This window comes from Colletes gigas, unplaced genomic scaffold (genome assembly GCF_013123115.1).
Source record: "Colletes gigas isolate AHSC1104 unplaced genomic scaffold, ASM1312311v1 Colletes_gigas_Sc00019, whole genome shotgun sequence".
NCBI lineage: Eukaryota > Metazoa > Arthropoda > Insecta > Hymenoptera > Colletidae > Colletes > Colletes gigas.
The window spans coordinates 4,741,473-4,769,137 of NW_025106648.1; the positions used below are offsets into that span (position 1 = coordinate 4,741,473).

General features: G+C 31.7%; 1 protein-coding gene across 6 annotated transcripts; it reads right to left on the reverse strand.

The window, feature by feature from the left end:
• Positions 1-8,392: 8,392 nt before the first annotated feature.
• On the reverse strand, positions 8,393-26,902 carry LOC122400664 (protein ECT2). Of its 6 annotated transcripts, none has more exons than XR_006259372.1 (17): positions 26,278-26,902; positions 24,075-24,357; positions 21,989-22,199; positions 21,761-21,896; positions 21,461-21,670; positions 21,158-21,304; positions 19,153-19,287; positions 18,845-19,094; positions 18,388-18,515; positions 17,926-18,322; positions 17,396-17,836; positions 17,010-17,164; positions 16,803-16,888; positions 15,105-15,197; positions 14,203-14,377; positions 12,727-12,831; positions 8,393-11,715 (listed from the first exon to the last, which is right to left on the reverse strand). XR_006259372.1 is itself a non-coding variant. In XM_043402236.1 (17 exons), the coding sequence occupies exons 2-17, from the start codon at positions 24,139-24,141 to the stop codon at positions 11,673-11,675; spliced, it is 2,784 nt and encodes a 927-aa protein (XP_043258171.1). In that variant the 5' UTR covers positions 24,142-24,357; positions 26,278-26,902; the 3' UTR covers positions 8,393-11,672. The 6 variants fall into 6 exon arrangements, 4 of the variants coding, with proteins under 4 accessions (XP_043258171.1, XP_043258172.1, XP_043258170.1 ...); XR_006259371.1 differs by having other exon boundaries at positions 12,644-12,845; XM_043402236.1 differs by having other exon boundaries at positions 12,727-12,845; positions 18,388-18,506.
• Between the last annotated feature and the right edge of the window lie 763 nt (positions 26,903-27,665).

Genomic DNA, 27,665 nt, shown 5'->3' on the forward strand with positions numbered 1-27,665 from the left:
GTTGATATATATACGAAAAATGTAAACATTGCGTCGTTACTTCACGACAGTTCGAGCCCTGTAATCGTACAAAGCGGACGTGTATTACGAATTATATTCTGTGCATTATTTGATCAATTATTTGTGTTAAGCTTAATTGTGCAAAATTCTTATATTTTTGGCATTCCTTAGCACAAATATAATTACTGGTAAGTCATAACGTTATTTTTAAACATTTGAGAATACGTTTGTAATAAAATAATTAGTAAGAAAAATATTTTTAGTCATATTTCATAATGAGACCAATAAAAGCAAGTAAAATATCAGAAATTAAAAAACTATTAATATCTGTGCTTTCTCATCGCGAGATTTCTAAGAAGGTACTGTGCTCTGTTGGTACTGTGTCATCAGTACGTAAAACTTTAAAAGAAAACATACTAAAAAATAAAGCAGGACGAAAATCAAAGTTATCCACCACCACAAAGCGATTAATCATACGATCAATCCGTAATGGTAGCGTTGATAATGCTGTACAGATGCAAAAAAATTTAGTCACACACCATAATATTAACGTAAGCGCTGAAACAGTGCGTAATGCACTGCGAGAAGTGAATTTAAGAGGACGTGCAAAAATAAAGAAACCTCTTCTTACAAAGCGGCATAAGAAGCTTCGACTGCAGTTTGCCGAAAAATATAAAAATTATACAGATCTCGATTGGGCACGAGTAATATGGTCAGACGAGACGAAAATTAATCGTTTTGGGTGCGATGGACGGGAATGAACATGGCGAGGAAATAAAGAACAAATACGGTCGCATCACGTTCATCCAACACTGAAATTTGGAGGAGGCCATATCATGGTTTGGGGTTGTATGACCAGTGAGGGCGTCGGATGCGTTGAAAAAATTGAAGGTCGAATGACTGCAACATCATACACATCCATCCTGCAGAAAAGTTTAATTGGAAGTTCGGAAAAATGGAATAAGAACGCAGAAGAAGTCATTTTTCAGCACGATAATGACCCTAAACACACGGCAAAAATCACCAAAGAATGGTTAACAGCTCATGGTTTTACTGTTTTAGACTGGCCCCCACAGTCTCCTGATCTAAACCCAATAGAATACCTATGGGGTTTACTAAAAAGAACAGTTGCCAACTTCGATCACAATTCAAGAAGTATTATTGAATTGTGGTCTGAAGTTAAAACTGCTTGGGAAAATATTAAGGCTGAACAGTGTAAAAGTTTAGTAGATAGTATGCCAAGACGCATAGAAGCCGTATTGAAAGCGAAAGGAGGGTATACGAAGTACTGATATTTCATTTTTTCAAACTCAAAAATTTGATCATTACATCATTTGTTAATGTTCTTTAATTTTTTTTTAAAAAGTGTAACATATTTAAGTTAATTCTGTATTATATGAACTATGAAAACTATGTATGTAATTATAATAAAATATTTTGTTACATATCTTATTAACATGTGTTCAATTAAATAAAAATTTAAACAAAATTAAACATTTGATCAATTGTTTGAGTCACTGTAAATGATAGTAGCATCTTTCCACATATTATATTTAAAAACTTCACTAGTAGCAGTCATGTATATACATATTCTGTATTTATTTTTACTGATTGTAGTTGGTAGCGTTGGAACGGAGATATGAGGGGGAATCCCGTGGTAGAGTGCCCGGTAGTGTGTAATGGCGTTGTTAGGGAACACGTATAAAAATACCTATGTACAGTGGTGGCCAGCTACTTATAATAAGTAGTATCTACCTATAAATTCCAATTTATTAAAATTCCCCAAAAATTAGATTTTCTGTGAAATTTAATCTATGATCAAACTTGGGCAAATTGTAATCTGATTACATTTGCCACAAGACCCTCGAGCGTCCCATTGCGACGCAATATAAGATTTAGAGTAGGTCCAAGTGTTAGGGTAGGCCCAACCACTTGCTCGCCCCTTTATTAGGCATTTTTCGTCACCTGTGCGAGTGGCACCTTAAGGCTAGACGTCGGCTAGGTGGTTAGGGGCGCCGTGCGACCACCCATATTTCTATTATGTTTACATTCACAAAACCCTTTCCTTTTCCAAAACAGCCTTATGCATACCTCCACTCCGTTTCCTAGGTCCCAGCCTAAATTTTTTCCCAACTAGCCAATGCTTGATAAAACCACCACCAATTTTCCATTCCGATTCTGGCGTCTCCAACCCCTAAAATTACATATACAGTGGCGGCCAGCTACTTAAGACCGCTGGGTAGTTAAGGAAATAAATAATGCTAATATTTTATTCATTGTATTTTTCGTATACTAAACTCATATGAAATATATTTTAAAGTATGTTATACCATAATATCGCAATAATTTTATTTACAATACTATTAGCTACAAATATTTTTAACATTTTCTCAGATTAGGTCGTTATGACAGCGAACAATTACTTAAGACCAAATCAGACTAATACTATAAATACAGGTAAAATTAATGAAACTTGTTAATTGCGGAAAAATAAAACTTAGCAAATAGTTAGTAACGCGTTGCACTCCCTTTTTGTCGTATTACTTCTTCACAACGTCTTGGCATAGACTCAATTAAACGGCGACAACGCTAGACTGTAAATATTATTTCACCCTTTTTGAATAACAGCGTACCATTCATTTAAATGTTTGGGCTTTTTATATTTTACATGTTTCTCCACATCAATCCATAGCATCTCAATAGGATTGAGGTCTGGAGATTGAGAGGGCCATGGTAAAATGTTTACATTTTGCTGACATAAAAATTGTTTAACCCTACAGGCTGTGTGTTTCGGGTCATTGTCAGCTTGCAAAATCCAATTATCTGGCATTTGATTTCTTGTAAATGGGAACCATACCTCATTTAATATATCAATGTATTTGTATTGATCCATTATTCCTTCAATTTTATGAATTAAGCCAACACATTGTAACGAAAACGCTCCCCAAACGTTCACTGAACCTCCTCCATCTTTCACGGTTGATTTTATGCATTTTGATGAAAATTCCTCGTTGACACGACGTCGAACATACAATTTGCCATCTGACCCCATTCTCTTAAACTTGGACTCATCGGTAAAAACAACTTTTGACCAGTCTGCTATTGTCCAGTTGCGATGATTCTTAGCGAACTGTAAACGAAGCTTTCGGTTTCGTTTGGAAATGAGTGGCTTCTTGCGAGCGATGTGACCCATAAGATTGAATTCGTTTAATCTTCTTCGCACTGTTCGAACACTAATTTTCCTGATAATTTCGACACCAGATTCATTGAGAACTTGTTCGGCTGTTTCGTAACGATCCGCTTCAGAGATGCGGTGAAGAATTTGATCTTCTCGCGCTGTTGTATTACGAGGCCTTCTTTTACGCAACACGTTACAAACTGATCCTGTTTTAGATATGAATTGCATTGCCTGTATACACGCCGTTTTGGAAATATTTAATTTTGTAGCAATTGCTGAAAATGAGTATCCCTCATCTCTCAATAATTTAATTTGAATTCTTAGTTCAGGAGTAATGTTCTTCTCTCGACTCATGATTCTTGACTGATTAGCAATTGTTTGCGATCTTGAATGCAGTGATCCATCGCAACCATGTCAACAGTGATGGTAACTAAGGATCTGATGCAACTATGTAATATGAAAATAAGCAAAAAATGAAAAACACGAATCAGTCTTAAGTAGTTGTCCGCTGTTATAACGACCTAATCTGAGAAAATATTAAAAATATTTGCAGTTTATTGTGTTGTAAATAAAATTATTGCGATATTATGGTTTAATATATTTCAAAATATATTTCATATGAGTTTAGTATACGAAAAATACAATGAATATTAGCACTGTTTATTTCCTTAACTAACCAACGGTCTTAAGTAGCTGGCCGCCACTGTACGTCCATTGTTAAAATAGAAATAAATGTGTTGAAATAATAATAAGTTGATTAGAATTACTGGCCTGAACCAAACACAATCCCAATATGCTCCTCGCAGTCGAGATCGAGAGGACATTCGGTTACAAACAGTCCGTTAGACACTTTCCGTCAGAGATGAGTCTGTTGGACGCAGTATTAACCCCTTAACGCTCAAATTTGTCGGGTTAACCAAGAATGATCAGTGTTCTTTATTGGATTTGTTTCCAAGTTGTATAAAAATGCGGTTTTCGTTAATTGCAATGTTATATCCGACGTATAATTTGAAGAAAAACAAATATTGTCATCCCTTAAACAATTAGATCAAAGAAATATCGTCTTTCAAAGCAGTCAGACTCGGGCATGAGCGTTAAGGGGTTAATACAGTTCGATTTTCACAGTCAGTTAAACTGCGGAGTTATTACATTGGTAAAACCTACGTGTGGCTAACCTCTAATAAACATTATAATTGAGGGTAGCTTTTTGGGTGTTATTATTCCACCACCTAACCCAGCCCCCTCAACGTTATTTGTAATATTCTTATTACGTTTTGACTCGGTCCAATACTAATAGAATAAGACCTATACCATACATTGCTTAAATTATTAGCATTTCCACTTTCTTAGCGTGTATCAATTTTGTACATTTCTTTAGGTAGATCTGACGTCGAGAAAATATGATCTGCTAGAAGTAGCTTCTCCATCTTGTAGATTCTCATCTAGTCTACTACATCAGCACAACAAATTATTCCACTCCTTCATTTGGATTGCATAGTAATTATAAATATTCTTTCACATGTCACTAACATTAATAGCAGGTTTTGTTTCAGCTCAGAATTAGATCAATCACAAAGGCCTTTGAAGGAAGATGTCACTGAGGGATGCCCAGAGGGATTCATTCGTCGTGGGATTCATCCGCCGAGGGACTTTTAATTTTAAGTCAATTAGTCTTAAGCTTCGTCACAAATTTTAAAATTAACGTCGAAGATTTCTCTATTGTATGTATTTCCGCCTCCTACCACGCAATTATTGAATAACTGGCTTTCTTTCTCTCTTGTTCTCTCATTCTCTCTCACTGCTTTTATGTTGGAAGCAAGTGGTTGGCCGTTTACTTGATCTAAAAGGTCAGTTGTCGTCCTCTGGTGAGACGATCGAAGGGAAATTCACGTGGCGAGATCTTGAAGCATCACCTCCCGTACAGGACTTTTCTCACTCTCCGCAACCAAAACCTGGCTAACCGACTGGGTTGGCAAGCAAACCCTTCGTACTCACCGCCAAAGTACGATCACAAACTGGCGCCCAAACAAGGACTGAGAGGAGGAAAGTCGAATGAGTGAGGGAGTCCCTCGCGTTAGGAGTCTGTGATAAGCAAATCTCGTCATAGTCGCCCAGAAATACAAGCTCGACGACCAGAGGGCCGCCGACGATCTTCGAAACTGGCTACGTGCCTACCTGGGCAGGATGGAGTCGGACAACCTCGCTCCCACCTTAGAATCCCCGGACGTCATCATGGGGAGGGATCAGGCAGTGGAGAGGACACTATGACAGTGACAAGGGGTGGGGTGGTTTTGACGATATCGCTAGATATACGCCTTCAAAACTTTGCTCTGGGAGGCGATCATAGGGGCACCATCGCGTTCCCCCGTACCTGAAGAGGATTGTCGGGTCCTACCTAAGCGATAGATGGACTAGTTGCACCTACCGAGACGGAGTTATAATGCGGACGAGGGTTGTACGCGGTGTTCCGCAGAGATCAGTTCTGGGACCCCTGCTGTGGAACATCGAGTGATGGCTAGAGGAGAGTGCTGACGGGCCGCCTCATGTCTTGGAGGTCCAATTAAGAATAGGGAAGGGGTAGGGGAAAGATTAAGAAAGGGAAAAGAGTGGGAGACACGTGAATCTCGCGGCTACGGACCGTTGTGTGGCTCCGCCAGCTTGAATTAGTTGACAGAACCACACGAACAAAACGGTCTATTGGGCATGGCGCCTCGTCGCTTCGACCGCTTGCCTCCTCTCCTCTGGCGGTCTCCCAGCCTCCTGGAGCTCCCTCGAATGCCGGAAAACCAGCTGATTTCTCCAAGCTCCAGGAGCTCCAGAGGTGAGAGACACGCCAGAGTAGTCGCCGTCTCGTAGATGATGCGATACCCTCTAATCACCTGGATGACCAGCCGACGGTTGACGTGGCGCAGCATCTCCGTACTGCACCGGCTGGCATCCAGCTCCGGGGCCCAAACTGAAGCCCCGTAGGGGGCAATTGAAAGCACCACCTCCACATAGAGGCGACGGACTCCAATATCGGGCCCCCCGATATTCGAGAGAAGGTGGCCTAAAGCGGCAGTCGCCTTCTCCACCAGCTTAGGGGGGGGCCAAGCAGTCGAAGTGCTCGACGAAGCGCCACCGGCTGTCGAGGGTCAGGCCCAGATACTTCGTCTGGGCCTTCACCACGTCGTAGGCTGTCCTAACTCGAATCCACAGGCCGGCCGGTGGCACCCCACGGAGGTCAAGTCTTTGAAAGAACATGACCTCCGTTTTCTGGGGTGCCACCTCTAAGCCCAGCCTTCGGATTTCGGCGACGACGATGACGGTTCAGTAATCGAAGCCACAGTGTTCTTTGGTGAACCTCGCCCTCTGCTACAACCTTTCCCTGGTACTGTGGAAACTCGTTTCCTCAGTACCACACTCCTTCCACCCCCACCTCCCTTACAACATTTATACTTACATTCTAACACAATCTGTAGAAACAATCTTCTTGGTGTCTTTGTTAATCCCACGATGCTTTCCTAAAACATACACACTCACATACAATAAATACAACTCATACAAAACAAAAAAATATGAGATGTTTTCTTGAAACATAAAATCAGATAATAAATAACTAATTATGAAATAGATATTTCCTTAAAAGCGATTAAGATCAAATCCATATACCATTTCCAATTCTATTCTTCTATACTTCTATACTCTGTAAAAAGAACTTGTTCAAAAGATTAGTAGCTAAAATGATAATACATCAGTGTCATAGTAAAATTGTATAGATCATAGTAAAATTGATATCATAAAATTAATATTTGAATTAAATGTTCCACGCACAAAAATTGAAATTCATCTCAGTGTTAAGATAAATATCGAATAGATTGAAAATTTTATTCATTCGTTACCGTAGATTTTATTTTTCGTTTCGTTTTTCAAATAAAATTAATGATTGCAAAATTGAACAATTAAAAAATTTTCTTTTTATTAAATACGTGAATTAAATTTCATTCTCGATATACAGTGATAGATGTTTATAAGAATATACATATACTTTAAATAAGAAAACAGCGTTGAAGACACTTGAAAGAAGTTTTCAAGACGTATGTTACAATAATTATATTTCACTGTATTAAAAGCTAAGTTAGATTCTGAAATTGATGATATGAAATATCGAATTGTAATTTGCATAGAATTTTAATGCAAGCATTTTATTTTCCATCGATTGAAACAATGATCACGAACAAACTTTGATCTATGCAAAGAATTCCGAATACTTAAAAAAATATTTTATTTCATTTTATTTGTAAAATGTAACTTTTTTTAGTAAATCATCGCCAATCCAAAGTTGTAGAATCGTGCTGTAATGGTCGACATGTAATTTCTTTACTATACAAGGTGTTCGGCCATCCTTGGGAAAAATTGTAATGGATGATTCTAGAGGCCAAAATAAGACAAAAATCAAGAATACCAATTTGTTGATTGAGGCTTCGTTAAAAAGTTATTAACGTTTAAAATTCCGCCTGTAGAACGGCAATTTGTCGATCACAACAGGTTGGTCCCAGTGGTTCTCACTCAACATGGAAAACTCTACCTACTGACGTATCGAGAACCTTACAGTTTTCTAAGTGAGAACCACTATCACGCGTACGCAGCTGTTCGCAGATTGTCATTCTACAGGCGGAACTTTAAACGTTAATAACTTTTTAACGAAGCCTCCATCAACAAATTGGTATTCTTGATTTTTGTCTTCTTTTGGCCTCTAGAATCAGCCATAAAATTTTTTCCAGGCGTAGCCGAACACCCTGTATACGTGATATCTTTACGTTGCTCCTTCCACTACACACAAATATGCACATATTAAAACAAAACTACAAAATCTAAAACGGAAAAAATTTGATAGCTGGTTTATACATTTTTATTTTTCGTATAACATGAAGTAAATTTATAATTATCTATGAATTCCTGTTGTTTTCAAAGCCTGACAAATTAAAATTTGCTCTTGTTTCATTAATCAAATTTGGCACTAAACGACTTTACGTAATTCCTTAGTGCCTCAAGTCGACTTTGCTCGTTAAAAAATTTATTCATATACCAAACAAGAATCATGTACGTTTGTCAAACCATGTAAATTACGTTCTACAAATACAACTGAAATTATTATAAATATGTTAAAGCAACCTTGGAGGAGGATAAGAAACAGCTTGCTTTTTGATGTACATAATAAAGAAAAAATTTATACAATCAATTACAGTATCATATAAATAGTAACGACTATACACAAAATACAAGTATTATAATATTTTTACGCGTGTAGTAAAAAACATCATTTTGCGCTATACTACACTTACATGGTACTTAACGGTAATATATACAGTACTCTTTCCCGTCCTTATGGGAGTAGACGCTGAACATCTAGTTCGTAAAACTCAACGAGTCCAAATGTAAAAATAGTTCCATGACCGTAACATCGAGACATTGACTATTTACCAAACATGTGACAGTTATAAAATATTAGGATATTTATCACAGTCCATGGACTTTATAAAAATATATCAGAAATAAATTCCGAACTCAACTGGTACTTTTCTGAAATTCACTGCTAATGCCATTACTGCAAAAAAGTTAAAACCTTCGTGCACCTTTTTTCTCATTAATTACATATTTTACGACAAATAATTCTAACAAATGTGTCTTTATATAAATAAATTGGGCAACCAATGTTCTATTGTTTTGTAAGATATTTTTATATTTTTTATTTGTCCATGGACTGTGCTAAGAAGATGCTGTTCGCCTCGTCAGAAGATCAAAAGACCGTTTCATAGAAATCAAACATTGGAACGGTGACACTGAAACCTTAAAAATCTAATATAAGTTAAAAATCGAGATACGAAGTACTGCCAGAGCATCCGTAATTACGCGCAAGAACGCACTTCGAGTGCTAAATGAAGAATTACAAAAATATCATCTATGGATTTTTTCTTATCTCTCACACCAAACATTGAGAAAATTTTTGTATTTAATGGTCCTTTTCATGAGAAGGCACATTACTTAAATAGATATTTTGCAGAAGTGTTAATGAGGCACGAACTTCGGTGAATCCTTGTAAAGAATTAACAACATTTCGTTTATATTCCTTGCAATCTTTCAATTTGAATCATCGTGTCAATTGAACGAGAATATTACTGATCAATTCTTTGTATTCTCGTTAACGTTAAAGGCAATTAAACTGATTATTGGACACGAGAAAAGATTGCAAAGAGTACATTTCATTATTAAATCCACAAGGACTTCAAATATAATTGACGCTTATGTTTCATGAAACAATACTCTTCCAAATATTATATTTAAATTATCAACAAGTTACATACATACTATTAAATCCATACAATCGATCAATTTGTTTATTGTATTGATTGGTAATATTTTGTGTGTAAAAATAGTATATTGTATCTCTTGTACCTTTACACGCATCACATATTTATTTTCTGCGACACAAGTTTTAACTAAATCTGACAATTTGACACCTTAATGTTTCTTTTATAATATGGCAGAAATAAATTTTATTAATTTTATAACTTAATCATTCAAAATTTAATCTTTGCGCAAGAAAATTTCAAAATGATTAAACTAATATAAAAGTAACTTTGTCATACCACAATTATCATAATATTTGATTAATGTTCAGAGAAAGAAAAATTTATATATTCAGAGAGATTTTATTTACAATCGAAATAAGAAACTATTTAAATTCTTTGTGGTTACCGAGAGAAATACTTCAAACTATGATTTGCTTTTCACTTTTTTTAACGATATGACAAATATCTTCCAAATCTTGTGATATGTTCCTTTAATAAACTGCTCTTTGAGCTGAAATATTTACAAATATTTCTTTTATACTATGGATAAAATGTAGTTCTAGATATAGTATTATAATATGCTAGAAACAGTTATTGTGCATCCAAAAACATTACGACACAGAAAATAGTGATTTTGATTTTGTACCAATATTCTATTTTTATATTTATTATGAATCGCACAATCGTTCACGCTGCTCGATAATCGAATATTTTAAGAAGATTTACATTATTATAAATCACATATACGATTAATATAATTGAAAAACATATAAACGGCTATACGAATACTTCAGACCTGTGGTCGAATTAATGAAATATACTTCGTATTTAATAAAAACATAAACATTTATGCATTTGAAATGTAGACATCAGAATAGATTATAATCTAAGTGATCAACTACATATTTGAATGTAAATTTTTATAAAGTCAGCAATTACAATAAGCGTATAATTGGAGAATTAAACAAAGTAATAGCAATGTAATGTTATAGTAATCGCCATTGCAAATTAGTCTGCCAAGGCCACTCTGCCTATATCGCTGCCTTTTTTGTTTCGAGCGTTGCACAGAAAAGTGAAATAGACATCGGTATAAGCAGAATAGCTTCGATATGCCAGTCGAGTGGCGTTTACTATAATAAATTATGACTTTTTACAACTATTTCATATTACATGGTAGATTATTTAGAAGAAGTCTCGATATTAACGCGTTTCAAATCTAATTTTCTTTCACCATATCATCGTATAATCCCTTTGAAAATCTTATTCTAATGCAATTACACAGTTATAAAAAAGAAATAAACATACTACAATATACATTTGCTTTTAACAGAACTACAATTTCCAGTGGCACTATACCGTACACAATTCTAATGAGAGAAATGAAAATCAAAGCAAATTAATCTGAATAAAGATAACAATAATGAGGATGATGAAGCCATAGTGAATTATTGCAATTTACACTCATGAATTAAAACTGCAATGGTATTAAACATGGCAGTTGAATTAAAGCTTATGTAAGAAATGTATAGTTAATATTAATTTAATGAATTAACGTTGCACATTTCTTTTTTTCTCTTTAACGGAGCACAAATTGTCTCTAACGCTCTAATAAATTCTAAATGTACCTTATACGATAAAATTAAATGGCACAAAAATAATATTCGTACTTTCATTTCTTATAAAAGGTGTATCATAGTAAGATTTGTATTATAGCACTGGAAATCTAATGTCCTTTTACTTTCTGTAAATCCAATTCCATCTGTCTTCCTGAGGCAAGCACTTGAATTATCTGAATGTCATATATCAAAATTAACGATCGATACGGTATTAAATACGGTACATCGTTAACATATAGTTGTAACTTCTTAAAGAATAACTGGCAATGTACATTTTCCTTATAAAACACATGTGGTTCTGTTGGCACATGGCAAGTAGAACATTTTAATTCATATATAGTAATTTACAGACGGCATCTTTCTTGTGTCTGCCCTTTACATGAATATTTTACACATTCGTGGATTTCCAAGATCAACACTATGATCATATTATAAAAACTCATCTTTCCATAAACGTTTCCGATCCTCTCTACTTTTTCATGTAGGCTTTTCATTGACGCCAAAGAAAAAGGTATGACTCAATTGCACATTATCATACCCTGCACTTCAAAGCTCGGATTTGTCCTGCATGACTTCCTCTGAACAATTTCTGAAGGATAAACAAAGTAAAGTCAAAAAGACTATGGAAACATATAGAACAAATTCAACTGCATCAACTCTTATGTCACAAATACGCATGTCTACTTCATATTTCCGAGTTAACCGAGTTAATGAAGAGATTTATACAAAACAAATATCGATAATGAACAAGATAAAAATGTTTTGTTGTTTTATGATCAGAAAATGTAGCAAGCATGACTATTTTGCAATTTATCGACACAGAAAAATGCAAAGGAAAACAAAACCTAGAATAATTTAATAAATATGCATTAGCTAAGCTTAAACATTAAATTAGTTGTTATAACGACTTTCTGATCAATGCTGTAGGCACTAAATAGACACCATTATTAGTATCGTTTTTATAATATTCTATGTTAGCATTAGGTACTTATGAATCATCTTGATTACAAACTTTAGATACAACATGAATTGTGATAAACAATATAGGTACTTCCTTTTCATAGAAACGTATGTACATACAAGTGATACCAACGAAAAAAATAAGATCCAAGATCAAAAGCAATTAAGTGCAATCTTGACACTGCTTTTGCGAAATATGCAAATTTTATAATTTGTTACAGCGAACTCTGACCAACATGAATATTTTAATCCATAACGTAAGTTACAACGTATTATCCATAAATCTTCATTCAAATTTTTTCAGATGAAGCAACAACCTTCTTCAACACATTTATATAGTATTTAGTAATAATAACTTTAGAATATTCTAAATGTACATACAATAAGAAATTTAAGTCCAGTCTCTAGAATCGTTCAAAATTAAGCGACTTACGCATCCGCATATTGGTATACCTATACCAATATGTGAAAGATAGTTTACGTATATGGATCTTACATGAGTTTATAAATATGTTTCGGAAGAAAAATAAACTCAAGATGAAAGAAATTCAACGCACATTAACAATGAGAAAGTTGACCAAATGTGGTTATGCAATAGTAGCAAAAACAAAAATGCATTGCTTCTGACACTAATTACAACCTTCTTAATGGAGTCATAGTGAGGGAACTGCATTTGGCCTTTCGTGTCGGTTGAACCGACATGGGTGCTACTAGAACATCATCTCTAGATGGCGAACTTGAACCACTATTACCCAGCTCCTGGAAAGATATACGAATATCCATGTATCCTATTCATATAAACAATTCTGATAGAAAATACTTGAAGCAATTGAAAAAATGAAAAACAATCATCAAACAAGGAAAACTTCAAACGTATAAATAACATCTAACTTATGCTAAATTATAGTTCGTAGAGAAAGGAAAGATAATTTATAAATCATGCAATTTCATAAAAGTAATGAAGAAAAAAGTACTAGTAGACGTAGTTTTTATCAGTGCAAATATATTTTACAAAAAAAAAAAAAGTATAAAAAATACACAAAGAGATCCAGCCTGTTTGAGCTTTTTTCTGCAAACCGTAACAAAAACAAAAATATAAACGAAAATACTCTGTCGATATAAAATGCCTGTATAAGAGCAAAGTTAATCGTATAAGAATATAAATTTTCAACATCTGTAGAATCCATTTGAAGGATATCACTCATTAACAATATAAATATAGATTGCTTTATTTAATGTGTGACTCAAAGTATTTTGATCCAGTCGAAACACTGTGTGACATCACATTCCTAAAATGAATTTTGCCTGTGAGAAATAGGACTCTATTAACCCTCCTCTCTACTCCCTTTCACGAGAGAAGACGTTAAAAGGTTATTTTTTTTATTTCAAATACATTCTTAAATGGAACGTTAATGAACTGTTTTATATAAACTACGTAATTTAATAAATATCCAGTAAGATAAGGCACTATAATAACGTAATATACTTACATGATAGGAAATAAAAATTTATCCATTAATATTGCATCAGCATAAACACAAAATTTACAATTAATCTTGTGCCAGTACAAAACATAGCAAAAAAGAAAACACACACTATGGATGAATCAATATAACTCGTGAAATAAAAGATTAGAAAATGTATTAAGATGAACATAAGAGATTAATATATTATAATGTATGTACAATAAATTAATCTTTTAAGCATATTTATGATGCTTTAAAATGAACAAACGAAAACGGAATATGTTAATTTAATTAGATGTTTTAAAATATATGCAAGAATACAATATCAAATTTACAATCTCATATTCTTAAAATATATACAAGAAAGAATAATATTAAAAGCAAATTGGTTAATTTTTTAGCCATGCATTTAAGCGGATTCTCATCAAGAATGGACAAAAATCTTGATATAAACAGAAACGGTTGTGATTTCGAGTTAAATAGAAATTATTGGAAAAGAGATTTTCAGAAAGTAAGAGTGATTTTGAATGGTATTAAAGAGATAACAATCTCCTGTCGTGAAACGAAAGTAACCAGAGAGAAATAAATAAAAAAAAAAAGCGTAAGCACAGCAAAAGAAGAATACATGCGGTAATAAACTGTCAACTAACATTAATATTGTTGCAACTAGCAAGCCGCATCTGTGCAAGTTGTTGACTTGCTGGAGTAAGGCTGTTAGTTGATCCAAATGGCGACATCATCGTTGACATTGCTCTTTTCAATTTACTCGGGGTTTTGTTAAAACTAAACGCTCTGCCAACTTTCATCCTTGTGCGAGATGCAAACCTGAAGAAAAATATTCATTAAAAATTTATTTATATTTAATTCTGCGGAAAGATCAAAAGCAACATCGAAATTTTATTTCCCCCTAATAGTTTATTAAGTTCGTTCGACTATCTAAAATAAAGTAATTCCCCTTGAGAGTTTACGCTAATAAACAGGAGGAAATAAATTTTCCAACCGACAAAGGAATTAGCAAACATAAAATTGAAGAAAAATCCCAAACCTTATTAAACCAGTTCAAGTAAATATTATACTATAACTGTTAATTTGAATGTTCATGCCAAAGCTAAATTACAATTCATAAAATTTTGTCCATGCTGAACTACAAAAAATAATTACGCCATATCTGCCAATCTACATTGTAAATATATGAACGCGCAAATGGGATTCAATTTTAAAACTGAAAACTTTTAAATAATTACTGCAACCTTTTTTTACATTTTATAAAATAAAAGCAGAAATGACTAGAACACATTTGTTATACGGATTTACAAGATATACTAACATTTTAATCAGATATATATTAAATATTTTAATCGACTAATGTTAATGATCTAAATCAGGCTGATATTAACAATATTACGCTTGAACTGATCAAATTGTTTTCGCGAAACAATTTAATTTTACATATACTCGACTTCATGAAATGAAACCGAGTGATCTAAACAAGCAAGGAACAAAGGATTAAAGCAAGTAAAAAAAATATAATCAGCCTGGTGCGAAAACTGACGGTAGTGGGACATGTAACGTGGTTTCACACATGCTATTGAGTAGGAACACATACGGGTCCATATACTCCAGGTAAAAATTATGAAATAGGCTCCTGCAACCAAACGAGTCGTCGCCCCATTATTTTTTGTTAACATGCAATACAGGAGAAAAACGGTTTAGAACACCTAATATTTTTCCTTTCACAGCTGTACGTATTGCTCGTAAGAATATGAATTCCATTTAACATATATCTGTGTAAATTTATGTAAAGGGTGTTCCGTAATTCATGATGCAAATTGGGTCAAATGGATCGTATGACTCAAAATAAAACAAAAATCAAGAATAACGTAATTGAGTGGGAGACTTCTTTTTCGAGAAAATTGAATTTAAAATGAATTTACTATTAGAATAATAAAAAACTATTTAAAATAATAAAATGACTGCATTAATTTCATTGGTCGTGATAAACCTAACATCTTTGGATTTTTATCTGCAACGAAACGTGGAAAGAATAGTTGATTCTGATAACATCACACGTTTGGCATATTTCAAATAACAAACTATCGTAGCACTTGAACAAATAAAAACTTCTGGCACGCAACAAGCAAATATAACAAAAAATTTAATTAAAAGACTACAACTTTGCATACTGGAAATCGGGTAACACTTTGAACAATATCTAGATTAAAAATAATAAACTAAATTTAATGAAAGATACAGTAATTATGATACTACCCTAAGTTCTGACATTATATCATGTACACAAATGATCACAACAGCTGTCTGTAATGATCAGTTATTAATTAAGTACACGTATACTAGACTGATATTTAAATTCAATTTTCACGAAAACGAAGTGTCCTACAAAATTTCATTATTTTTGATTTTCGTCTTATTTAAAGCCATAAAGTCTATCTGACATGGTACCAATTGATGGTACCATGAATTATAGAACACGCTGTATATATGATTTCTTCAAAACATTCTAAATATGAATATCATTTAAGAGCTTACAGTTTAGTAAAACTTAGTAATAATGCAACAAAGCTAATCTAAGAGAACAGAAATGCTAAATACTAATTATTTGCCCATATTGTGCGTAATAGAATTTCAACTTTTCTAAATAATATAATCGTATACTTTAAAACATTCCTCTACAAAACTGTAAGTACTACCCTCATGATATATGATGTAATTTAATATTTAAAAATATACAAGGTGAGTTACCTAAAACTAGAATTTAAAGAATAAGGATATATACAGGATCGTAAAAATTCTTTTTTCCGTAATCACAATTTTCAAAGTTTTATGGTTTTTAGTTTTTTTTTTTCTTATACTACATATCGTATAGTTTTATTGAAAAATTCAAAAGTAGAATACATTTTAAGTTGTACTAAATAGAAAATGAAACCTGTATGTCACATTCAAGTTCTTAAAAAAAAAATTTGAATTATCTTAAAACTTCAAGAACTATTGCTCTAAGGAAAAATGATTATTACTATATTATGAACCATTTCGAAATCGGTATTTTTGTCTTTAAATCTTGTATGCCTAATCAAAAACAACAAGATATATTCTAGAGTCTAGTATTAAATAACTCACTTTGTACATGTAACATATAATAAATAAAAAAATGTACTTAAAGTTATGAGAGAAACACAATCATTTACAATATTAAAACTGTACAACAGATTCAGTTTAACCTTGGACTACTTACTTAAATGCTTTACTTAATGTTCCTAATGCTACATCACTTGTGTCAATTTGAAGCTGATGCGAATCAAGACTGATCAGGAACGTATCCTAAATATAAAAATAAAATAAAGCCATAGCCAATTAGTGAGTAACGAAATACTATTAGTATAACGATAATGAAATAAAATGTATTAAAATGAACATATGTTAAATAAATACTATGACTTACCGCATCAGCTTTGCATACTGTATTAGCCATTTGTCTGCACAAAGTCCGTAAATAATTTGTCTTATTTACTTCTTCGTCAGTGATTGTAAATGAAAACAGTTTTTCTTTTAACTCTTGATTACTTCTCACCGTTAAAGCAAATACTTTATGACATTCTATATAATATACAAAACAAATAATGTTTATACCGTATAATTAATTTATAGTACATATAAATAAAAATTGTCACAAATTCTATCCAAGTTTATATATACGTGGTTATTATTTGTAAAAAAACAAAGTAACCAACAGATTATAATGGAAATTTTTAACAAAACGGATATTTAAACTAAATAATACAATCCAATTAAAATTTTGAAACATTGTTAACAATATTATTGACTTACCGTCAGTTTCTCGTATATCAACAACCTTTTTTATTGTACTTAATGATAACATCTTGATATGTTTATATGGTTTGCCTTGACTTAATTTAGCTGTATGAAATCCATTTGCTGTATTAGGACTCTTTAATGAATTAAAGGCTTTTGACCTTTTCTTACATATTTCAAGTGTATCAGAAAACAGGAACAAAACTAAATGATCACCACGCCCGCTTAAACCTTCACTAAGTTCCATCACATCACATTTTCCAATAAATGATCGATGTGAAGAAACTAAATGCGGTGGACAGTTGTCAATTTCATTGAAAATGTCGAACATAACTAATTGGCCCTCAGTTTTTCTTTTATCTTCATTTATATACGTCATGACTTCCTTAATACTGCTAATTGACAATTCCAATGCGCTGTGATCTGGATTATTTTTATTTGTATGTTTAAGGATATCTGCAACACACATATTATACAATGTCACAAATATTAATTAACTTTATTATTATTATATTTAACGAAACAATTATAATTAACACACTTACCATTTAATAATAAACTAATACTGGGTAACCTTTGTACTGGCTTGATCAATAACTCCTTTAAACTTTGTCGACCACATTCAGGTTTTGTCTGACAAACTTTCAGAAAAGCGTGAAATCTTGGTTTGTTTTGATCACACTGATCGAGCATCTCCTTTGTATTTTCGAAGAAATTGACATACGATGGGTATGCCTTGACTAAGTCAGGTGCAAACTTCAGAAATATATTACCTATGCTAATGTCCTCCATCCAATGTGTAGCACTATATTTTAATTCTTCTAACATTTTTTTATGAACTTCATAAATGGGTGGAAAATTACCAAATATAATTTTAGCTTCTGTGCCATTTAATAACTCGCCACTTGTATCTATGAGATCTTCTAATGGTGACTTAAACAACTAAAAAGATAAATTAAATCGCATCTCGTTTCCACGTAATATACATAAAAAAAAAGAATTCTTACCGTCATAATTGTACTGAGAATGCCAACGTAATTTGATTCCGTTTGTACTAATTCTAAAAAAACTTGATGTCGGGGTGATAAATTTTTCCTAGAGGTATCTGTGTTAACAGCTTCCACTTCTGGAATATCTGATAGTTATTAATAATTCAATTTTATATTATCTTCCCCTTCGTATGGTTCATATAACAAATTACCAATCGTTAGCAATATTAAGTTGGAAAATTTGGATTATATGTACTGTTAGTTCAATAATGTTACAGATAAATATGCAAAATATATCACTTTATTGAACACATGAACCACAAGGGAAGGGAAGATGTAGTAGGGCTGTTAAAAAGACAGTAAAATATTATATAAATGACAAGTGATAATCATAAAAATTCTTTAAAAAATAAAATAATAGACTTACATGAAAAAAGACATAATAAGCTATGTATCTTAGAACAAAATAACTAACCATCGAGTAATGGTTTATCTGGACTTGCTGTGCAATCAAGGAAACTTCCACTAACACTTAAAAGTCCTGCATCACTGATACTGGATCGTCTCTTATGCAAGGCTGGTGAATCTGCACCATTCTGAACCAAACTAGATAAAGTTTCTGCTAAACGTTTACGTTTTCGTCTTGTAGACGCTGTACTCGGAGTTGTAGTTTGTTGACTATCTCGTCTAGCTGATATAGTTGGCGATAAAACAGACTCCAAGTACTGGACACAAAATAAACTATTAAACAAGAAATTTATCCAATAATCTTAATAAACTTACATCTTCGAATAAATACTCCTTCTCATCAGCTGCGCCCTCATTTTGTACAGATGTCCAAAACCATTCAGCTTTTACAATATGAGCTCTCACAGAAGCTAAATCCGGTAATGCATTTACATTTGATTCATCCACAACCTAAAATAAGTAGAATTTATATGCAATTAATACGTAATTAATTTATGTTTTCCTAATAGTTTAAACAAAGACAACAGATACATTTGAAACATATAATAGACTTAATGTTTTGTTAGTTCCAGTAATACTATTACAATAGGAAGTTTGTAGTGATACGATATGTTGCGCAAGGTAAAATATAAATATTTATGAATTAATGATTTATACTACTTATATAAATGTCCTACAGTAACTACTATAGGTCTGTAAATATAGAGTGATACGTTACGAAGATAGTAAAAAAGACAAAGACATATAACAATTTACTATATTTAAATTGTTAAATTATACTTGATCTACATGTAACACATACATTCATTAACAAATACTTTGTTTCTACGTTTGTATTTAGTATTTGAATACTTTCACTTCACATCTTAATTTTTATAATATTCTTATAACAAATTAAATAAACAATCAATTAATCTGTACTTCCACAACCTATAAAATCCCATCAAAAAAAAAAAAAGATACCGAGGATACTGGTTTGTCCTCCTGTTTCTCCTGTTTTATATGATCATCTTTCAGAGTGCAAATTTTAGAAGAAACCTTTGTATATTTTCCATGTGACATAAGATTATTTCTTGAGCCATGTTCAGAATTTGATAATTTTGCTACCTTTTCAAGTGCAGGAAAAGGACAATATAAAGGAGTATACTTTTGTTTTTTATGATTGTCTGGAATTTGGGAGCACGAACTAACAAGTACGTATTGTTTAAACATGGGAGACAATTTTAAACGATTAAATTTCGATAAAATGGATGAATTTAATTTACATGTACTTAAGAAACTTCTATTACATTTTGTTGGTGTAGGTGAACTATCCAAAAGAGAATCATTGAATTCTGAGTCATATTGATTTAATAAATTAGGATGAGAATGCATTCTTTTTAATTTTAATTTGTCTGAAGAATTTATTCTGTGAATCATAATACAAGACTTAACTTTTCGCCATTTAATATACCGTTTAGGAGTTACAATTTTCCTCTGATGGCAAAAAGAATTTTGTGTACACTGTATATTTTTACAAAATTTCAAGACATGATCTTCACTATCAGGACAGTGTTTGTTTATATGTTGAGTAATTCTCTTCTTACATAGTGTTGATGACTTCAAATTATGTAGTTCTGATCGAGTACATATATTTTCACTTGAAAGAACATCAGATATTTTATTTTCTGATTTTTTATCATTGTGTACTACTGAGGATGAAAACGCAGAATGCATATCTAACATAGTAGATGTTACCGGAAAATTAGATTGTTGTGGCAGAGTTAATTCATTTGCTTGTATTATATTATGCAGATATTTTGTCGTAGACATATCAATGCCAGAATCAGTTCGTGCTATAGATAATTCAGACATATTATGAAACTCGTCTGTCAAATTTGTATAATTATATAAATTATCATCCATTGAAATGGCTGAGTCTTGACTTATATTGTCTGGTAGAGAGTGATTAAATTTACTTTCTTTATTTCCAAAATACTGTGGCATAGGAGAACAAAAATATGAGAATCGTCTAGTATTCAAATTTTTTGACTGTGGAGAATTCGTTGTTTTCATCTTAGGGATCGTATTAGTATATGGATTGTAAAAAATAAAGGAAAATGGTTTTGTTTTTGTGTAGTGGTATGGGATATAATTGGGATTTTTAGTACAAGGTAGCATGTCAAATGCATTGTTGAATTTCTTATACTCATGAGTTCCTATGTTTGTTACCTAAAGAATTTAATGTCCTCTTATATATTAGATGTTTATGTATATGATGTTAATATTATACACTGCAAATAATATGTATTAGTTATGAAATATTTTATTATAAACTTACCACATGTGTACAATTTGGATCATCAATTTCTGTAGATTCACCACCTTGTTGTTGAAGAACTTCACACATGTGACGTTTTTCTTCGTCAGGGAAACCAAAGAAGCATACTTTTGCACCAAAAAATGGTTTTAATTTATAAGTTGTGATCTGTATAAAAATTATGTTTTCATCATATTAAGCGTAAAATTTAAAAATCTGGTAAAACTCTATTGCATACTTTCACACTTTCTTCATTTGTATCGCATACTTAAATAAGAAAAAACTAAATTATCACATAATGATTGTTATTAATAAAACTATTACCAGATCTTCATTATTTCCATAGTTAGAAATATCGTCTTTGGCATTCCATAAAGCTGTTACCCAATCCATTGACATTATAGGCACCCGAAATGTAACAGCATATCTATACTTATCACCGCCACAACAATTAGCAATGAGATGCGTCACCTTTGCTCCCATCTCCTTTCTAATACTTCCACCCATATTATGAATCATGTTGATCAACTTGGTCTGAAATAATAAAATTAACATTATAAAACTAAATTTTAATTTAATTCATTTTATAATATATTAAATATAAATTCATGTTTTGATACTAACCAATTCATCCTTTTTTCTAAATCCAGTAAATACTACTACCGTGCCTACCATAGCTTGTGTATACATTGGTCTATTAATACTAGGTAGCGAGTCCTTCCTTTCTGCCAACTGCAGAAGTGCCGTCGGTCCCAATATTCTACAATTTGTTAAATTAAAACAACCAAAAGTCAGATCCTTTTGATTATTTTTTAACAAATTAGAAAGTACATGAAGTTAATTTCAACAAACCTATGGGCACTTTTATGAAGATCATCATATTCAGGTCCCTCAAATTGTTTCAATACGAAGTAAGTACAATATGTTGTATCTTCTATATATTCTAAACCTGTTTCCGATTTAAGAACAGGCACACAAAACTGCTGGGCAGCTACGCCCAGTGCAGCATCGTCGCAAGTTTCACCGATCAGGCATATCCTTTTTTTGCGTGGTATAATCACAGCTGAAATTAGAACGATAAGGTAAACAATGTTATAAATTTCTGCACTGACATATTACTGTTACTTAGCGACTTATGTTTCACAATACAAATTGCAATTTGTCATTGAACTTAAAATGCCATTAGGCAGCATTCTATGAGTCATTATCTGTGGGTCAATGTTCATGAATCTTGACCAACTACTGATATATGAATAAACAGCGAGTTTGTGATACTCTTTATTTATCTTTTGAAGTTTCATTTCTGATAAATAGAATCATAGAAACCATCAAAGGTCTAAAAGTATAACAGCCTCTCTATTGGCTTAACAGCTTTACATTAAGTCAGATTTTATTTAACACAAAAATGGATAAAACACAATATTTAAAACCTATGCCCTAGCACAAATTAGATTGATTCATAACAACACGAATAAAATATTCAATCTCGAAAAATTCTCATTAAATTAAATTATATTCAAACTTTAAAATTTCTTCTATATTCTTATTTTTCTCTATCCAATGCATATTTCTTTGTTATTGTATACTATATTTTAATTCTATTTTATTAATTACACTTGATAGATTTATCTATTATTCTCTATGCTCTTTTCTAAGTCACTTATATTAGCATTGAAATGGTAAAGCATGCTCTAACACTTTAAACAAACACGAATCTACCGGAAAGGATATCGTAAATCAAGCAGAATATTCTTTCTATATTCTTATGATACAGAATTTCACAAACAGAATAAACAAATTTATATTATTAAAAATATTTAAACCAAACAATCTAAACATTTTTAAACAATTTTGCAAACATCTCACATAGATTGACACGAATATTCTCATAATTAAAATCAAACAAATTTTATAAGCTTAAATTATTGCAAATAAAAAATATAATAAAAAACAATATTGTAGAATTTCAATAATCCATACAACAATATACACTATTTATACAAGTCAGTATTGCTTTTTGCAACACTGTTTTCATATATTATATATTTTAATAATAAATCGTTAAATAAATATTAGAAACATTTCACATAAATAATATGCTAAGTTTAAACAACAATCATAGTTAAAAGGAATAACACAAGTTTGAAGCGACAATTCATAAATACTCACAACTGACAGTAAAGGAAATCCTTTTGTATTTACAGCAAGCATTGCAGGAAATGCCTATTGTTATATACCTAATCTCACTTCACATAATAGATACCAAGCAACCCTCTTGTTCCTCCTACTTTCTCATTTTAAACCCCCCCATAAAGAATGACTAATTCAAAACAAAGATATATGAACACAAAAGTATCTGAAGTGAATTCCACATTTATTTACTAGTCACTAATTATACTAAATTTATTGCCAAAAATGAATATACCGATAAAAAATAAAAAAATTATTATGGAGTCTATGATATTTTATAACAAGTAATATTTTCTTGTATGATGCTAATTTATTCAAACATATGATCAACCTTTAAATTACGTGAGAGTAAACGATAACGATACTGTAAACATCAAACAAAAATACAACATACATACTACAAAAAAAGCTCATAAAGGTACTTCGAACTGATAAATTGTTCGTTTCTGACGTAATTTTGGAGAATAAGCCAAGGCCGACTTTATAAGAAACCGTTGACAATTCATTCTACGTAAAGTTTAAAACATAATACGAAAATGTATAGCGAAAGTAACGGATATTATATCTTGGTTAATCTACGGATCAGGATGGATGACAGATACATATAAGACACAAGTATTGTCGTGTGAGTTTTGATAAAAGGTGAGGTAGGGTTAGTTTGTGCAAGTGCCTAATAGATGTGCATCGTTAACATCATATGTTGGATCTTAAACACAACTTTAAAAAATGACAACACTGACAGACTTACGCTCACTTCTAACTGCCTCTTCACTATTTATATCACTGATACTGCTATGAACGCTTTGCTCTTCCATTTTGGCCGTTAGTTACAACATCGTTTCACTCGTACGTTCTTCTTCGTACTGATTATTGGAAGCGCCTCCTATAGGCGAATCCAGTGAGAGAAAGGACCCGGAAAAATAAGGGAGATCGGTGGGGTTTAATGGCGCAGTGTATAGCGCCCTTGGTATAGATGAAATCCGAGTTCGAATCTTGAACAGGTCCCCCACGTGAATCTTTTTTTACAGATCCTACAGCAGACATAAGAAACCTCAGCATTGTGTATGTGCGCTTGCGCACGCGTAATGAATACATTCGCGTTTGTACTATGTGACGTGCCAAAATTTGAAAACTTTTCGTTTCATTTAAATTTAAATGAAACTTTAATTTCTTTGTTTCACTGCCATTCCCTATACTAAATATTGACAATACCTTAATAGATTACAGAACGTCGAAAATTTGTTTTCAAAGAACAATTATAATTTCAATCGGTTCAAAGTATGTTGATGCAATTAAGTATTTATTCTTATAGAAAGTAATCCATAATTATTAGATTTTAATGAATCATAATATTTTTATAAATCAATAAAATATTTTTTATCCCTGATATCCCAGAGACAGATAAACAGAAACAGATGAAGAGAAACATATATGAGAAGTATAAGAGGTAGATCTTTAAAAAACAAAAATTTCATAGTTTTTAATATTCAAGAAATGTGTTAAAAAAATATATAAAACAAATAAAGTGTGTCCTAATAACTAAAAATTTTATTAGAAGAAAAGAAAACAAAAAAATAGTAATAGATGTTAACAAATATGTGGTAATTATTGCCAATTCATAAGAATTTTTCATTATGTAGATAAAACCCCATACATGTGAATGTAATTTATATGATTCTACAGCTTGGGGCAAACTTTATATTCATAAAGCCAATACTTTAAAAGAATAACAATTTGCTCAACAATTTTCAAATCAGTTATTTGAATAATATAGAAATTGAAAATTAGCTATTATCAAAGGAATGCTATCAAGAATGAAATACATAGAATTTTTTAGAGAATGTTTATTGTCTTTTATACAAAAATTTAAAGAAGATAGGTTACACATTTTTCAATAGAATAACAATGTTAAATATACTGCACATATGACAACAAATTTGTTTTAGAAAATACTGTAATTTTGTTCGACCTCTCAAAGTCTAGATGTAAAGAAGGAATATTTGAGAGAGACATCAGGTAGATAAATACTCTATGATCAATGCTGTACAAAACCAAAATTTATAACAACCTTAAGATCAAAATGGAACAAGATTAACTTTGATATACAAGGTGTCTGACTACAACTAATGGTAATCTTTATAGTGAGTAATTCTACAGGCCAAAATGCAATGAAAACCAAAAATAATGAAATTGTGTTTAAAACATTTTACTTTTCAACCTTTAGGAAAGGTTATATATTCAACAAATGTATTTTATGGAAAACATTAAAATCTTCTGATCACGTTTTGACCATACAAAATATATACTATATTGTACATCCTTATGTACATATACCATATGTATGATTGTATTTAAGTAGCTAAATATATTTTCTCCTGTAGTCCTTGATTTTTCTAATATACACTCATCATTTCTAAACATTATTAATAAATCTTAAAGAAAATTCGATTTTACATGCAAAACTTAAAAAACCTTTTTCCTACCTTTTCTAATAATACAAAGAAATGAATGAAATCTTATTTTATTTATGTATTTTTAATAATTAATAATTTGAACAAGAAGTGTCTATAATTTTATCTTTCTTGATTTTTGTGTTATTTTGACATGTAGGTTTTGCCATTGGTAGCTGAACACCCTGTATAAATAAAATTAACATTTAATATAACTAATTTTAAAAATTGTAAAAACAAGATTCTTAAATATTGGTTAATAGTTAAACATTGCAATTATTCAATACTTATATATTGAAAAATGTCTTCCTTTTTCCGTTATTAAAAATATTATATTATTACTTACATTAGTATTATAAAAGAAGTTAAAAAATGTTTTTATACCATTAATAACCATCATCTTCATTTCTATAATACTATTTCCCCTCAGTTAGATAAAATACGATACGTCAACATAAATACCAACGCGATTGTATATATGCTCGAATATTGATACTAAACGACATTTTCTACCCTCTACGTTTATTTAAAATCCATTATGAATATGACTGCAATATGATCCACACTGTTTCCCTGTTAAGTTTCATACGAAAGTGATGGAGTTGCACATAATCGTAATTATCAGTAGTGCCGCGTTTCTTTTTCTTTTCCTTATTTCAGTCCTTTTCTTTCTATATTGTTCTACCCACTTACTATTGCTCACTAATTGTTGAAATTTTACTTCTTTGTCCACTTCCAGCACACGCACACAGTTAATGATTATCACTCATTTCAGATTAGTATGAATAATTCCCTTGATCGTCCACATAGAACTTAATAAATTGAGGTTAAAGTCAACATTTCATGCGATAGAAACTACAATTTACAGTAGAGTTTAAAAACAAATACACGTGCGTAATAATCTATGGTGGAAGATCATATTTTAATAACATTAAGCGACCTTAAATATTAAAAACCAACAATATACGAATGACAAACACTGCACCCGTTGTTAATACTAATGTAACGTGAAGTTATCGCTAATGTTAGGTGTCTTGTATACCAATTTGTATTGACATGAATTACATTTTCCTTCATTTTAACAAATTACATAAACAGCAATTTTTAAATTTTATACTTCCCAATTAATAAGTATATAACAGAAAGTCACGTCTTGAATATAGAGTTGAAAAAATTATATAAAATTGAGTAGCCCAAGTCACGCATATTGGCTGCATTGCAACTGAAACATTTGGCAACATTGACATTGACAAGAGGACTTCGCGTAATACAGATCACCAATTTGGTTCAAATTTTATACACAGTTAGTTCACATAATGAATAATAATATAGTAAACGTGTATATCTCACTATACAATATTTTTCGAGAATATCATGTTTAAAGGTTTTATATTTCCTGTGTGCAGACAATATAAGGTATGTACAAAAAATGACTACATACAAAATTAACACACCGGTAGCATTTCCGACTACCGCCTCAAAGTCGCGAGTTCGGATGTCCACCATAGATCAATGATTTTTTTTTATTCATATAAATACATATTTTTACCGCATTTAATTGATTTTCATATAATTGTTCAATTAAATCGATGATATGTTACATGCAAAGCTGACCAGTCACTAAACTGAAGTGCAGTAAGCTTTTAATATAATTTTAGCAAAGTTTTATAATTATTATTAGTAATGTATTGTGTATTTAACCATATTTCCATATAGCGTATGAAGTTGATTGTATTTTAGGCACAAGTAACATTTTTACGATAAATTGAACATGTAACAGATATATATTTGTAAATCATCGATCATTGATCCGAGGGGAAAGATCTGAACTCGCGTCCCCGAAGGTGGTATACATATGTAGTCTGAAATGCTACCGGTGTATTGAATTT